The following is a 16,183-nucleotide window of genomic DNA, read 5'->3' on the forward strand; positions in this document are numbered from 1 at the left end:
TTCGCCTCGTTAGCTGCACTGTATTGTAACACCCTGATGGAATCGGCTACCTCAGTGGGCTGAATGACTGGTCTTTGATATAAGGTAATGCCATCAGCGTTGGTTAATTACCCCCAAAATCTAAAGTTGCCATGATGGTCCTTACCTTCTGAGCTCAACCCTCGGCTGATGAATAGTGACCATCAGGTTAAATCACCAACAACCACATCTCTCTAACAAGAATGCAGCCACGTATTCATCATTAAATTGAGTTAAGCATGACTGCATGATTGCAAAAGTCAATCTAACCTGCACGAGCAATCGGGACCAAAAGTAAACTACTGTTATCAAACTATGGACTGCATCAAGTCAACCTTTACACCCTCGTTTCATAGGTTTTCCAGGACTGAGGTAAATGATCATAATCACTATCTTGGGAATACCCTTTAAATGGGAATAGTGGAAAGAGTTTCATGAAATAATCGTAATTATTTTGAAGACATTGTAACTGTCACGTATTGTATTGGGCAATGGAGGATGAGATTCGATTTATTTTCTCTTTTGAATCTCGAACAAGTGCGTAGATATTTGCAAACGTTTGTTTCTTTATTTGATCCAAAACAGGAAACAATGGGCCCCGATTGGTTGGTGGGGAGAGCAGGTGCTCTGGGCGAGTGGAGGTCCTGCATGGAGAGCAGTGGGGAACGCTGTGCGGTGTTTACTTTGGCTTACAAGACGCCAATGTGGTCTGTGAGCACCTTTTTTGCGGGACTGTAAAGTCGATCCCGAGAGATGCTCGATTTGGGAGGGGAGCCCGACCAGTGTGGAAGGAAAACTATGAATGCCATGGAAACGAGCGACGATTGTGGAACTGTCCAGTTTCACATGGGGAAAGCTTCAACTGTTCACATGGAAATATGGCCAATGTCATCTGCTCGGGTGTGTCCTTTACAGCAATTGTTCTTTCGCTAAACAGTGTTTCTGTGTACTTAAAGTTTGTAATTATTTTATTTATACCTGAATTGAATGTCATTGTTGAGCCGATGGCCTGTAGGCCTTTTCTGATTCATCTGAGTTCAACTGGTGCACTAGTTCACTTCAGGAAGTCATTACCTTTCAACTATATGGTTAATAATCCGCAGTCGTATGTCAGTCAGTAAAGGTTAGACCGGCAGATGTCCTTCCATAAGGAAAAGTATTAGCCAGATGAGTTGTTAGGAGAATTGATGATCGTTTGACTGTTAGATTTGGAATATTTCACGAACATTTGAACGATTATTATTCTGATACTTAGTCATTCAGGGAACGGAGATGTGACTGGTGAGGCCAGGATTTGTGCTGATGCCTGATTTCATTTTAACTAAGTTGGTTTTACAGGCCTTTAGTTATGATTTTGTGACTCTTTTATGAGCCTGAAGACCTTGTCGGGCAGATCAAATGTGGAAACCAGATTTGATTTCCTGACAAACATTAGGAGCTGCATGAGTTGTGTTTTCAATATTTCTTCATAGTTTCCCTGTTCACGAGCTGAAACTGGGCTCCAATTCCAGAGCATAAATTTTCCAACATTCCTCCAGAGAATGCATAAAGCATCTGAATTACTCGTGTCAACATTTTTACGACATGACATTATGCCCTCAACTCCTGGCAGGGAGTATCAGAATCTGCACAAATGGCGCCGCAGAAATCAGATGTATTCATACCTTCTAATAAAAGATTTTGACGTATCCATAGCGTGGAGACAATTTTCAAAAGAAAATGGAGAATATTGGCAGTTACGTTAGTGAGTGACAGCATCACGTTTTAAAATTTATGTGCTATCCCAAATTTTCATAAGTGTTTTGAATGTCATAATTCTCAAACAGACTTGTTCCTCAATTTCCATTATCTTCTTGACCGTTGTCTCAGTCATGTTGCGGGTCATTTGCTCAGTGCAACATGCTCTGCCGTCAACCATGAGAGTAGTGGTAACATATAAATGGTCAAAGCCTACGAGTAGCATCTGCAGACTGACAGTCGGCCTGAATGAATGGGGTCGCTAGCTAAAGACGAGACTTTATTTTCAACGAATGCCAGAATAGCAGCACTTTTATTTCCACGCCCCTCTCAATTTTTTTTCAGAAGAAATGTAATGACATGATGAAAGTATTTAAAAAAGTAAATGGACAAAATATCTTTATGATTGCAAATCATACATTTTCCTGTGATTGTCAGTTCTCGAATATCTGTGTTCATTTCAATCGCTGTTCTCAGTAACTCTTATTTTACAGATGAAAATTGGGCGCTAAGACTAGTGAATGGAGAAAGCTGCTGTGATGGCCGAGTTGAAGTTTACTCTCATGGAAGCTGGGGCGGAGTGCATGACACCGTGTGGGATCAGAATGATGCCAACGTTGTCTGCAGACAGCTGGGATGCGGTTATGCCTTAGAAATATATAATTCTTCAAAGTACGGGGAGAGTGATGGTGATGCGTGGGTACATGTTGTCCAATGTCATGGACATGAATCACAGCTCCAGGAGTGCAGGATCTCCAACACATTGAATTCGTCTGACATCGAAGGCAGTAGCGTAGGGGTCCTCTGTTCAGGTAAGTAGACTCTTCACATTTAAACCGGCTCAGATATATCAAGACAAATATTCATCTGCTGAGTAAATTGAGAATGTACACCACTTGCTTGTCAGTGCCACTGAAACCATTTATTCATCTCTGGGATGAAAGCAGATCTGAGGTGGGCGGCGGTTGCAGATGGATGAATATGAGAAATTGACACCATTTTGTTGTGAGATACAAGCATTACGTGGCAGGTCAGGTGAATTGGCTATGCTAAATTGCACAGAGTGTTATTTGCATTAGTCAGAGGGAAATGGGTTTGGGTGCGTTAAACGTCGGAGGGTCGGTGTGGACTGGTTGGTCCAAAGGGTCACTTTCCACAATGTAGGGAATCTAATCTAATCTAATCTTAAGGGGCGGCAGGCTGGGACAGTGGATAGCACTGCTGCCTCACAGCGCCAGAAACCCGGGTTCAATTCCCGCCTCAGGAAACTGTCTGAGTGGAGTTTGCACATTCTCCCCGTTTCTGCGTGAGTTTCCTCCGGGTGCTCCGGTTTCCTCTCACAGTCCAAAGATATGCAGTATAGGTGAATTAGCCATGGTAAATTGCCTGTAGTGTTAGGTGAAGGGGTAAATGTAGGGGAATGAGTGTGGGTGGGTTGCTCTTCAGAGGGTCGGTGTGGACTTGTTGGGCCGAAGGGCCTGTTTCCACACTCTAAGAAATCTAATCTAATCAGGAATCTAATTACAGTTTCTTAACCCAAAAGTACAGTTGACACACGTGCACAAATTATACTTTTAATGGTAAGGTCCTGGGGATTGTTGCCAAACAATGAGACCTCGGTGTGCAGACTCTAAGTGCATTGAAAATGGAGGCATGGAGAGACAGTGCAGTGAAGAAGGTGATTGGTACTCTTACATTCATTGATCCGTGCCACTGAATACAAGAGTTCGAAAGTCATGCTGTGGCTGTACATTGGTTGGCCACTTTTGGACTTATGTGTATCATTCTGGCCACCCTTTTAGAAGAACAATGTTGGGAAACTTGAAAGAATTCAGAAAAGATTTGCAGTGATGTTAGCAGAGTTGGAAGGATTGACTTTTTGGGAGAAGATAAACAGACTGGGGCGTTTTTCCCTGGATGGTCAGAGGCTGAAGGGAGACCTGACAGAAGTTTATTATATCAGGAGGGGCATGCATAAGGTGAATAGACAAGGCATTGTCCCCAGGATAGTGAAATCCGAATCTGGAGGGCAGAGGTTAAAAGTAAGGTGAAAAGATTTCTAATGGAACTGAGGGACAATGTTTGTCACAAAAGAGGTTTTACGTATGAAATATCTTGACAGTGAGGTGTTGGAGGATAGTACAGTTACAACATTTAAAAGGCATCTGGATTTGTGAATAAATAGGAAGGGTTTAGAAATATGTGTGTGGAATGTTGTCAAATAGGAGTGGATTAATTTAGAATACGTGATTGACATGGAGGAGTTGGACTGAAGGGTTTGTTTCTGTGCTGGACATCTCTAGGACTCCATTACTTGAAATGACCGCATTTCTTTCAATTAGTAGAGCTTTTTATCTTCTCTGAGAAACTTTTGATCTTGTGCAGCATTGCAGAGACTGAAAGCGCAGTTTGAATTTTGTAGATAATGCACGAGAGATGGATTCCATACAAAACAAATGTCTTGAGATGTTTCACATGCGAAGTCGCCGCACTGGAATTATATAATATTTTGGGAGTCGTTATGCGTTATGTATCTCGGGATGGTGATGAGACCCTGAAGGAACGCTTTCATGCTCATTGAAATGTCTAGGCAATGGCTTCTTGGTGAATGTGTGTAAAGTACTCATCTCGAATTACAACCGGGGACATTGCAACAACATTGGAATGCTGTGCGGTAGATATAAGCAACTGTGTGACTTGTGATCAATCAGAAAAGCAGTTTGCAAGCAGTGAGCTCAGGGAAGGTCTCCTCTCGTGTCAGGTCCAGCGCACAAGTTGTCAAAAATTCCATTGTGCAGAATAAATTACAAACAGCTGTTATGCTGTTGACGTGATGGAAGCTTCACTTTTCCTCTATAAAGATCATAAAATGGTTCGTTAGAAGCTGAAGACAGTGTTTTAAGGGCGAACAAGTTTATTCTCAAACTGCAAGAAGCATGATTTAGACCAGAGCAGAAAACTGTGTGCAGTTAAGGAATCCATATCAGAGGATGGATTTGACAGTAATGGAGACAATGCAGGGGGCAACGTCTGAGAGATTTTCTTGAGATGAACAACATTTAGCTATGAAGACAACTTGGCCAGATTTGGATTCATTTCCTTTGAACAGAGTCGACTGAGTATGGGCAGGATTGAGGTGGATAATAAGCAATAAGGAATCTTTCCCCTATGTTATGCAATTGCTTACCTTGCGGCATAGAGTTCCGGTGATGGACAGAAGGTTCAGAGGGACCTGAGGATATTCTTTTTCATCCACTTGGGGCGTGGGAGTAGTCTGGAACTCACTGCCTGTAAATGTGGTAGAGGCAGAAACGTTAGGGAAATCTAAGATATATTTAGATGTGCACTTGTGATGCGAAGGAGTTAAGGACGAACCCAAGTGCTGGGAAATGAGATTAAAATATTTAGAAGCTTGTTTTTGACAGAAACAAAATTGGTAGGCCGAAGGTTCTTTCTCTGTGCTGAAGACTTCTTAAATCCGTGATTCTGTGAATTAGTTCTGGACCTTTGTATCTAAGTACACGTGATAATATCCTGAAATGACTTTTCGTCCCCTTTCAGTATTTACACTTCTACAACTACTCAAAGTGCTATTGCTGTCATGCTAATATATATGTTGTCTTTCAGTTATATTCTCGTAAGGTATAGTATTCTCATGTGCGCTGATGAATGAAAGCTGAGACGGTATTTATATTGGACAAACGTACAGTTATGTGCACTATAAAATAGGTTGAGCATGAGACAAAGTAACACGTGGACAGACATAAATGGAGTGACAGGAAGAGAAAGCACAAATGCAACTGATGGCAAAATATTTCACGGAATGTTCAATATAGAAAGGAAAACTTAACCTGGCAGTACCAGGTGCAATAAGATATTTTGAAACATTTATGTGCTGTCCATTCTTGCTAAAAGGTTACACTTGATCGATTAATTTTGCAAGAAATTATGTTTCAGCACAATAAGTATTTCTCATGAGAACATTTAAAACGCTATTTCCTGTATCTATACACTATGTTGCCCTGAGTGATGAAGGGAATGTGTATTAAATGTGTAATTTTTTCACAGATCACTTTCAGTTAAGGCTGTCAGATGGTGGAAGCCCTTGTGCTGGTCGAGTGGAGATTTACTACAATGGAATATGGGGCTCAGTTTGTGATGATTCATGGGATGTGGTAGACGCTGAAGTCGTTTGTAAACAACTGGGTTGTGGAAAAGCACTGGATATGACACTCCCTTCGTCCTCTGGACCGGGCTCAGGCCACATTTGGTGGAAGGATGTGAAGTGTTCTGGAAACGAGTCATTTCTCTGGGAATGTCCTTCAGTACCATTGGGTCACCAAGACGACTGTTCTCATAAAGAGGATGTGAGAATTATGTGCTCGGGTGAGGGCCATTCTTCAATGCTTTTACTTTGCTCGAATGTTGTAGGTGAGACGTCATGCTGACGTATGTGCACTGAATTCGAAGGAATGTAGAGCAGCGGCAGTAATTTAAAGAAACGATCTCTGACACTTACATGTACACAAAAAGTGAAAGAACAATTCGTTTCTCTAATCTAAGTTGCTTTTCTGTCAGTTTTTTTAATCTTCTATTGATGCACGTCGCGTTTGTCATGAAAAGTGTCATTTTTGATCTGTTGTCACTACTCCAAGTGGATGTCAATATTGTCCTGATTGTCATAAAGGGTTTGCTAAAAATTAATTCCAAATTTATGATCTTTACTTTTGTAACGAGCCACCAGAAATATGAGACATGTTCGTGTGTCTATCGAACTATTTGTGGCTCGAAAATGAAGGAGTGATTTTTTTTTCTTTATGTTTCCGAGCAGACTTCACTGTATCAGACATAGCTCCTGTACAATTGTGTCAGACCTGTACTGCCTGTTTATTACTGTGCACTTGCGGTTTTCATGATTTTTCAGAACAGTAAAAATATTCCGTAATTTGCTTCCAACTGAGCAGTTTGAAACTTCCCTGGTGATACAAAATTAAAAGTGATTGCATATATATCTATATATATATATAATTGAACAGCCATGATATCAGAACCAGTTCCAGTGGATCGTCACTTCTGCAAAGTGGACAATTTACTTTTAACACAGGCTTTCTGTTTTCTGTCAGTTTCTGCTTCTCGACCATTTCGGGTTCTCAAACAGTTCGCCAGATTCTAGTAGTGCCTTGGTCAAGTCCTTCTAAACTCCATGCACGATACACATTTGGCTCACTCCTTTTTTCATTGCAATATGTGTCATGAAGAAAACTGAACACAACGATCCGCGGATGCTGCGAATCGAAAACAAAAAGGAAAATTTCTGGAAAATCTCATATGTCAAGCAGCATCCGTCGAGACAAAGAGACAACGTTTCATGTCCAGTGACGCTTCCTCAATTCAGAATCCGCGTCACTGGACCTGAAGATTTGTCTGTGCTTTCTTTCTTCACAGATTCTGTTGAGTTTCTCCAGCAATTCCCTTTGTTCATATCATGCATCCTTCTCGTTTCGGCAATCACAGGACACACCAGCGATATGGACAATCTAACAATCTGGATATCTGTTATTGTTTGAACAGAACACAAGGAGCTGCGGCTGGTGAATGGAAAGCATGGCTGTGAGGGAAGAGTAGAGGTGTTCTACAATGGGACCTGGGGAACAGTGTGTTCAGACACATTGGATCCACACGTTGCCAAAGTGATTTGTAAACAGCTGCACTGTGGTGAGTTCCAGAATGTTGAATACGACGCTCAATCATTCGGAGCAGGAACGGGAACTATTTGGCTCGATGAGATGGAGTGTCTGTCTCACGAGTCGACACTGTGGCAATGTCACACAGATCCGTGGGGTCAACACGACTGTCAACACCGGGAAGATGCTGGTGTAGTTTGTTCAGGTAACATGACAAGCCTTCTCAATGTTCGGGTGTCATTTCAAGCATGAATTCCCGATAGACTGAGCATCTTTCTCCTTCCAACAGAGAGCAATGTGACAAAGGAGCAGTCCCTCAGTTCAACTTACTGCCATAAACAATTAGGTGCGTCTTCTTTCTCTATGTGCGAATTCTTGGAGATTCTGCTTTGTACTGCATTCAATAATAATCGGTTCTGTACCACAGATACGCAAGACAGTGTGCACCTGCATGGAGGAAGCAGCAACTGTTCTGGAAGAGTGGAAATCATGTGCGATAAACGCTGGGGAACGTTGTGTGGCAATTCCTGGGATATAACTGATGCTAATGTTGTCTGCAGAGAGCTGGGATGTGGCTTCGCTCTATCAGCCCGAGATGAGGCCGCTCTCTCCCAGGAGAAAGATGTTATCTGGCAGAATGATGTGAAGTGTAAGGGAAGAGAATTCTCTCTGTTGGACTGTCTCTCCGCAGCTCCAGCTAAAAGCAAGTGTAACCACAAGGAAATTGCCAGTGTAAAGTGTTCTGGTAAGATTGATGCTGACTGACGTGCGCCATTAATGTTAAAAATCAGGGCAACTATTTGATTTCCTAAGTTACATTGCCCTTCATAATTATTCGTACTTTCTGTTCCACAGGATCCGAGTTGGTGACGGTCTCCCCTTCACCTCCACCTGCGGGTATTTATGACTGATATTATTATTAGTATTTGTGTTCGCGTTACTTTCCTGAAAAGTGACATTGATGCTGTTGGCATTTTCACGATTTGGAAGCTAGTGTCATTGTTTCCTTAATGATGATTATTTACAATTTTCCATGGCAGACCTTAACTGTGCTAAACCCGTTTGTACTCCCTCCTTTAAGGGCAGGAAAGTCCGTCTATTTCCATGCCTGTTGTCGTCTGTTCATCTTTGGGAGTCTTGTTAATCTGTGAGTTAATCGCATTACTGGTGGTCATGCAAAGAAAATTGCAAATGAAAGGTAAGCATCATATCTACCAACTGAGATAACACTGCGTCACTTTCACTGTTGCATATGTTCTCGGGGCTGTACGTTTTTATTGCACTTTTCGAGCATTTGACTGAGATGGTCACGATTGTTCGGCACTTCTTGGCTGTCTGTTTTCTTCGAGGGACTTTGCCCAATGAAGCGCGAAGTTTTAATAAACACTCAGATAAATGCATCAAATCTGTAAATAGCAGTTAAAAGAATATTCTAACTGTGTGAAGTATGCATCAAGTCGCTCAATATATTTGGAGAGAAACTGAATTAACGTATAATGTGGAGTTGCTACAGTCATCATTGGGAAAGAAATATAATGACTGCACTTTCTTATCTTTCAGTTAACATATACATGACATTCCAGAGCAGGTCAATGATGGCAGCAATATTTCTCCGTTTCATTGAGTTATTTGCAGACTGCCTCTAAATATTTCTTCATTAGTTACTATTATTTATGGTTCTTGAGTGTCTGGGTGCTGCTACCACAACCCAAGATCATTGAGAGGATTAAGGGTCCTTTTAAGGGAACTTCCAGTTAGGCAACAATTGGCTTCCCTTGACTGAGCAAATGATACTTCTATACTTTGCACAATAATTTAAAAGCGTTTGCTTGGGGACCATTTTCCACGAGTTAGCAATGAAAATCAACACTAAGAACAATCATTTTCTATCCTTTCACATGCTCTTAATTTTCCTTTCCATATAGCCAGAAAAACTAGGCACTTAGTCTATCACGATCAATGTCATCAAGGTTCACCTTATTTCATTCGTCTCACGTTTTGGTTTTTAACTAATTGTCATAATTATGCAATTGTTTAATGAAAGTAGTCCAATTCTAACAACATTATTATCAATCTTGTTTGTTAGGACCACGGTATGTTGAACATTAATTTGTAATCTCCTTAATGGTATCAAGTTTTTTTAAAAAATATAGGTTATTAGCATTTTCGTTTTTTCATTGCATTAAAGAGTTTCATTTTCTGCACTCAACATCTTCACTCACATGCAGCATTGCGAGCTGAGAATTTTCTTGAATAGATATTTGAATCAGCAAAATTAGAACAAAATACCCAAATTTATACCAACAAGAACATCTCCCTCTTTCTGTTTAACATACTAGGTTCGGTAACTGATGTGACATGGAAATTAATCATGGCCTGTTCACTTGTTTTTCCAATATGTTCTCCCTTCAGCGATCAGTTAACGTTGTGTGAAGATTCTAATCTACAGCATTGTGCGAACTCGTTCTTCTCTCCCCTGGTTCTTCAGATATAAACACCTTGTTTCTGCGAGTGTTCAGCTACAAATGCTGACCAGTCTATTGTTTATTCAACAGAACTTAACCTTGGTGGCACAGGCTCACGCCTTGGTTTGTACCAAGGAATTTATGAAGAAATTGAGAATATTCCCCCTGGAAAGAGGACGGATCACAAACATGGACCAGGTATATATTTCCTATTGTATAGTGAATCATGACTGGATAAGTGTAGCTTCCATTTAATTTGCAGTCTTCCATGATCAATGACTGAATGAACATGATTAATAGTTAAAACACAGTCGTCGTGAGTGGGAAGCTATCTCATTAACTGTGTCTCTGTCCGCATTTCGTGAGATGAAGAATTTCAATATGATAATTCCCACTGGCCTACATTCCTGATAGATTATTTCTGGCATGTATTTGAAAATGCAAACAGAACTATCAATTTCACTTCTACCCTGGTTCCACTCTGACCCCTTCAGATGGGTGGACAACTAATCAATTCGTCATTGATTTTAAAATAATATAACTTTTGCAGTAAGTATGGATTACAAAGCACCAAAGAGCGGAAGCAAAATTGAGGAATCAATGTATAAACAAATATGATGAATCACAGAAGATGAGTGGTGCTGAAAGTGTGCATATGACTCTGAAACTTTGCAGGTGTTCAGATACAGTGTAAATGAATGGAAAGAAAATGTCTGGGAGATGATAAATGTTAAATTATCCATTGTGGTTGGAATAAAATTAGAAATGACTATTATTTGAACGGACATGGCCTGAAAAGTAGAGATAGCAGATTTAGGACCAAATTGAGGAGGAACATTTTCACCCACAGGATTGAGAATTTATGGAATTCCCTGCCTCATCAGATGTTTTTAGAACTGGGGTGAATAATGTTTTGAACGTTAAAATCGTGAGTAAGTCGAACTGAAGCCACGAAAAGGTCAGTTATGATCTTATTGAACGGCGGAACTGGCTGGAACGGTCAGATGGAGTACTCCTGCTCTTAGTTCTTTTATCATATTCCTTCCCGCAGTGGGTTCACTTGACATTATTCCAGATATTTATACAGGCACGATTAAAGAACAATACTTTCTGTTGTCACCCTACAATTAATAACATAAAACCTTCAACTACAGTTCATAAGTCTACGACATACAGGATCAGGATTAGATCATTTGGCTCATCGAGTCTATTCTGCCATTCAATAAGGGCTGATGTGCTTCTCAACCACTTTGATTTGCCTTCTCCTTGGATGTTTTTATCCCCTTATTAACCAATAACCTTTGTATTTCTGTTTTAAATACACACTGATTGGCCTCAATAGCCATCTGTGTTCCATAGATTCGCAAGCCTCTGGTTGAAGAATATTTGCCTCATTCTAAATCTTATTGGTCATGGCTTCTCTTGGAATTCGAGTTTGAAAATAACTCTCCATTTTTATTTTTAGTAATTTATGCTTCCATTGACTCACTCAATCGCATTGAATACTACACCAGCCACAACTTGACCGACAATAATCCCGGATCTGAAAATCTTGAGGTGAAATCCAACAGCATTCCAGGTGTGTATAGCATCACTTTCTGTCAATTAATTTTCGTCCTACACCCTCTAAGCTGTCCAAAACTTAACGATTGCAACCCTCACAAGGTAGTGTGACCACTGGAATGTTGGTTAAAGAGAAAATCGCTGTTTTGATACCACATGATCATGGGCATGATCTGTCCGGCTGTCTTGTTGCTCACAGAGATTATAGAGCCTATGACCTCTACTTGTAATGTTCAAAGAGATGTGCGTTCGATGTCGTTGCTTTCAGGAACTGCACTCACACCCATTCCCGAAGAAGAATACGTCTCCTTAAGCTGAACATTACAAAAACAACCAGGTTATCATTCTAATCGCATTTTTACAGCACACCTTGGCCCACAGCCTTGTATGTCTTGACATTGCAAGTGCATCACTGAATACTTTTTTGAGCGCGTTTTGCCTCTCTCACCCTTCCTGGCAGAGAGTCGTAGATTTCCTGTTTACTTCTCCCATCACTTCTCTGAAATGTATGGCCTTTGGTCATTGATCTCTCCACCATAGAGAGATGTTCCTTCTTGTCTTCCCCAACTACAGTCGTCATCATTTCATGACTCATCGCAGGCATGCCAGCGACTCTGCATGCTCAGCTCCAAGTCAATCAATTGCAAGATAGATACAGCGGTAGGTCTCTCAGCCCTTCGTAACTCTTCCTCCTTTCAATGAGATAATTCCAAACTATAGTGTGGCCTAAATCCAGCTCCCTGCCTTTGAAGCATGTCCATAAATACCTTTGATCAACAATAATCTCGGCCACATTTAAAATTAAGAATTGATCAGACATCAGCTAATTTTTGGGAAATATATTTCCAAACCCTGTACAGCTTTATCCTTTCTTGACATCTTCCCTGAACGGTCTGGCATTAATTCTGTGTATAACACCTCGAGCTAAAATAGTCTAATCAGTTGAAGTAGTTTACTTTATGTTCCCTGTCTTATCCGGGTTATTATCTTGAATAATTCAATCATATAACCTTTCACCTTCTCATTTCCACAGAAAACAATCCCAATTTGCACCAACTCTGCTCATTCCGTAACTTCAGAATTATGACCTAACTCTTCTGGTCTCAGTTTCCAGCACTTGCCTTATCTGAGACATTCGTCTCGTTTTCTAGTTATCGTTGTTGTGTATTTCAATTTGTATCAGTGATGCTCATCTTTCTCTCCAGGTCGAATTCGTGGTGAGTATGACGATGTTGAGACTGAAGATGCAGAATGTCATGATGCAAAGTTACAATTGGACAGTGATCCTGATGAACCCCTCACACTTACAGATGATGACAGTGGTCTTTGTTCACTCGGTGAGTTGAATAACAGATACTCACATCTTTAACCACCGTTCTGTGCATTCACACTGCCATAATTCCTTTCCATTCCATGATAATATTATATTTGCTGAAAATCCAAGAACAACGTCCAAACCTGTGCCTCATTTCCACACCTTGTCACTGAGAAAGCAATGTATTATTGGAGAACGATTTTTATTTCAATAGCATGAAGAACTGTCTTTAAAAAATGAATTCGATGCTATTCATCATACACTGCATTGTGTCAGTTCTTCGAATAGCTGATGTTCACCTAATTTTGTAATTACAAATCTACAAAATTGCTGTTTCAATGAGTCATCAACTGGCTGTATGGAGAATATGAAAGATGGGGTTTTACGTGCTCAACAGTTTGAATGGTTTAGTTCTTGTAGCTCACAGGGAATACAGAGCCTAGGACCTTTACTTGTAATGTGCAAAGAGACGTGTGTTTGATGTGGCTGTTTTCAGGAACTGCACTCACACCCATTCCCGAAGAAGAATACGTCTCCTTAAGCTGAACATTAAAAATGCCAATAACTCACGATTGCCTTTGAAACCCATACTATCTGATCAGCTCCTTAACCATTTTAGTGTTTTCGAATGGCCTTTTGGAAAAGAAGAACTGCTCCAATGTTCCTTGTATTCCCAGTTATCCGCTTCCATTATTCTTCACCTTCTCTCCTTTTTCACAGAGAGTTGTTTAATTACTGTTGTGAGAACTCTCCTGTAACATGTAGCAGTCACCACACTGACAAACAAGCTCCTGTGTTTCTTTGAAGAAGGGTCACTGGGCCTGTAACTTTAACTTTGATGTGCTCCAAACATGTGTCCAGACATGCTGGGTTTTTTCTAGCAATTCCCGTTGTTTGCTTCTGATTACGAATGGCCAAATGAGCTTCCCTGCACTGCATGATTCGATAGAACTGTGATACAGCCATTGCCATGTTACCTCTGTTGTCCAATCAGAAAATACATCTGACTTCCCCTGATAACTCGCATATCGGTGGCGCCTTCACTGTTGACATACACTGGATGTGCAATCCAAACTTTTACAACGTACGCATCAAACCCATAATTGCTACGTTTCCCTCTGAGTTCCAATGTTTCTGATGCAGAGGAGAGAATGGGATGCCCCGGCTTTCTCCAAAATTCTGAAATATCTTGAGCACTATGTAATGTTGAAAATCATCATGGGAAACTTGACATTTATTTTTCAGTTAAACATTGAATACATTCGTTAGGATTGTTTAAATTAGTGAAGAAAACAACTTTTATTGTTTCACAGAGATCTATTAAATTGTTTTAGGAGTGCGAAAGAAACCATAGATATTTGTTTATCTTGCATTTTCAATCAACATCTCACCTGCAAAATCGTGCATGGCCAATGATATACTTTTGAACATTTCATAACTACTATCATTTAGGATATTACCCAGCCAATATTCGCACAAACCAGAGGCGATGATCATTATATAATATTTTGAGTGAGCTTGTTGATTGTAGAATAAATATTGGCCCAGTGATCACTTGCTGCACATATCTCTCTAATCTTCAGAGTAATTTCCAGGCTGTCGTTTGCATCCAGCTAAACACACAGATAGATAAACATGTCAATGTGACTTCCAAATATGGCCCGTCATCAGTCTGACCTTGCTGAGGCAGAATTAGTCTTGTCCCTACTCCATGGAGTGAGAGTTTCAGCTCGGGATTGGTAGATTCATGTGCTGTGAATAGAGCCAGAGGTGACTTGAATGCGTGGACTCAAATTATTTTCTTTATCATTTCAGGTAGATTTTAGAAGCGATTTCAACATGGGACGTCCTAATATTGCGAGAAGTCGCCGACTATCGTTTTGAATCTCAAAAATATTTTTCTCAATATAAGCTGCAACTGGTTGTAATTCAGTAGCATGTACTTTCGCATTGAAATGTATATATTTGCATATATATACATTTGAAATATACCGAAAAAATTGCATGCTGCGTCTTTTAATGAGTTAAAAGTGGGTATAAACAGAGTGCATCGAAGTTATTTTTTATGTGTGCATACATTACGTAATTCATTTCTCAGTGTGAATGTTTGAAGTCACAATAGTGGACGATGGTCCTGTGGCTTGTCAATGAGGTATTGAGGAAATTCCATGTGAAATTGCTTTGTTTTCTCATACTGTATGAAGGAGGCTTTTAAACTTGTCAAGCCAAAGAATTCTATGAAGTGCTGTTTTGCTGTTTATTGAAGGAAATGTTCTGTCCATGAACTGGGAATATTTCTGAAAGTGATGTGCAAAATGTAGGACACAATTCATCAATAAAAATTCATTGATTGCAAGTTTGTTTTGGGATTCTGAGTCCGTTTGTTGATGTCAGTGCCAAGTGTATGTGTGTGAGTGTCAGTGAGTAAGTGAGAGTGGTTGTAATTAGCTATGCTTGTGCAACTGCATCTCTGAATATGAGAATATTTGTTCTTCGGCCAGTACGTTGGAAAGCTGATTGCAGGAGGGAAATACACATGAAATGGAGGAGAACTTGGAAAGTTAACCTACAGAAGGATCGTGGCTTGCAATCTGCTTTTCTGTAAAGGTAGCAACTCAGGTGGGTAAGGTAAGCAAGGAGGCACATGACAAGGTTTCCTGCATTAGTCGGAAAATACGTGGTATAATTTTTATGCAGTCAGGTTGTGTGTTGTCGAACTTTAATTAGGCCACCTTTGGAAGATGACACACATTTCTGGGTGCCACTCCGCCGAAATGACATGGAGGCGTTGTTGAGGCTACCACTGAAAGAACAGCTTGCAGGTGTGGGACACTGCAAAGGGTGTGGTGCATGCTCTGTTTGGAGGAGCATGTTTGTTGTGGATCGCCAAAGTTGCGAAGGGGACAAAGTTGTGGAAGCACAATTTTGGCGCGGGGTCGGGGTGGGGGTGGGGGCGTGGTGTTAATTATGAAAGGGCAGAATGGAGGAAACTTCGGAAGGCTATGAATTGAGGCAAGGCATGTTTGAGAGTCAGAAATGTGTAGGGTAATATTTTAAGGCATAAACAAGCAGGGAGTGGTGGGTGAGTAAGACAGAACCGAAAAGTAGAGTCAGAGATTAAAAAAAGAGAACACATCCAGAGACGATATCTGTGACTGTGTCTCTGTGCAGTGGAGTCTCTGTTTATTTTAGATGTTGAATCTGTTGAAATAGGGTTGAACCGTTCCCCACTTTCTCTCAGTCTTCCCTTTTGTTCAAAGTGATATAACACTGATGGCCATGTTGATGCGAGTTTCCATATGTGTGTCTTTGCATTTTGTTGTGTTTGTACCAGTGTGGCTGCACCTGCCTGCAATGAGATACACTTTATCCGGGAGGGAAGGTTGAATGAAACAATAAAC

General features: G+C 40.6%; 1 protein-coding gene across 1 annotated transcript in view; it reads left to right on the forward strand.

The window, feature by feature from the left end:
• LOC148144499 (scavenger receptor cysteine-rich type 1 protein M130-like) overlaps positions 1-16,183 on the forward strand; it is a 41,966-nt gene that overhangs the window by 18,744 nt on the left and 7,039 nt on the right. The window contains exons 5-15 of the mRNA XM_087975356.1: positions 604-918; positions 2,250-2,567; positions 5,824-6,141; positions 7,327-7,644; positions 7,729-7,785; positions 7,867-8,184; positions 8,295-8,336; positions 8,521-8,637; positions 9,995-10,102; positions 11,370-11,483; positions 12,673-12,804. Coding sequence (XP_087831482.1) covers positions 604-918; positions 2,250-2,567; positions 5,824-6,141; positions 7,327-7,644; positions 7,729-7,785; positions 7,867-8,184; positions 8,295-8,336; positions 8,521-8,637; positions 9,995-10,102; positions 11,370-11,483; positions 12,673-12,804 — 2,157 coding nt within the window. The remainder of the gene's footprint in view (positions 1-603; positions 919-2,249; positions 2,568-5,823; positions 6,142-7,326; positions 7,645-7,728; positions 7,786-7,866; positions 8,185-8,294; positions 8,337-8,520; positions 8,638-9,994; positions 10,103-11,369; positions 11,484-12,672; positions 12,805-16,183) is intronic.

Source organism: Chiloscyllium plagiosum, unplaced genomic scaffold (genome assembly GCF_037043375.1).
Source record: "Chiloscyllium plagiosum isolate Xiang-an unplaced genomic scaffold, Cpla_swu_hap1 HiC_scaffold_27, whole genome shotgun sequence".
NCBI lineage: Eukaryota > Metazoa > Chordata > Chondrichthyes > Orectolobiformes > Hemiscylliidae > Chiloscyllium > Chiloscyllium plagiosum.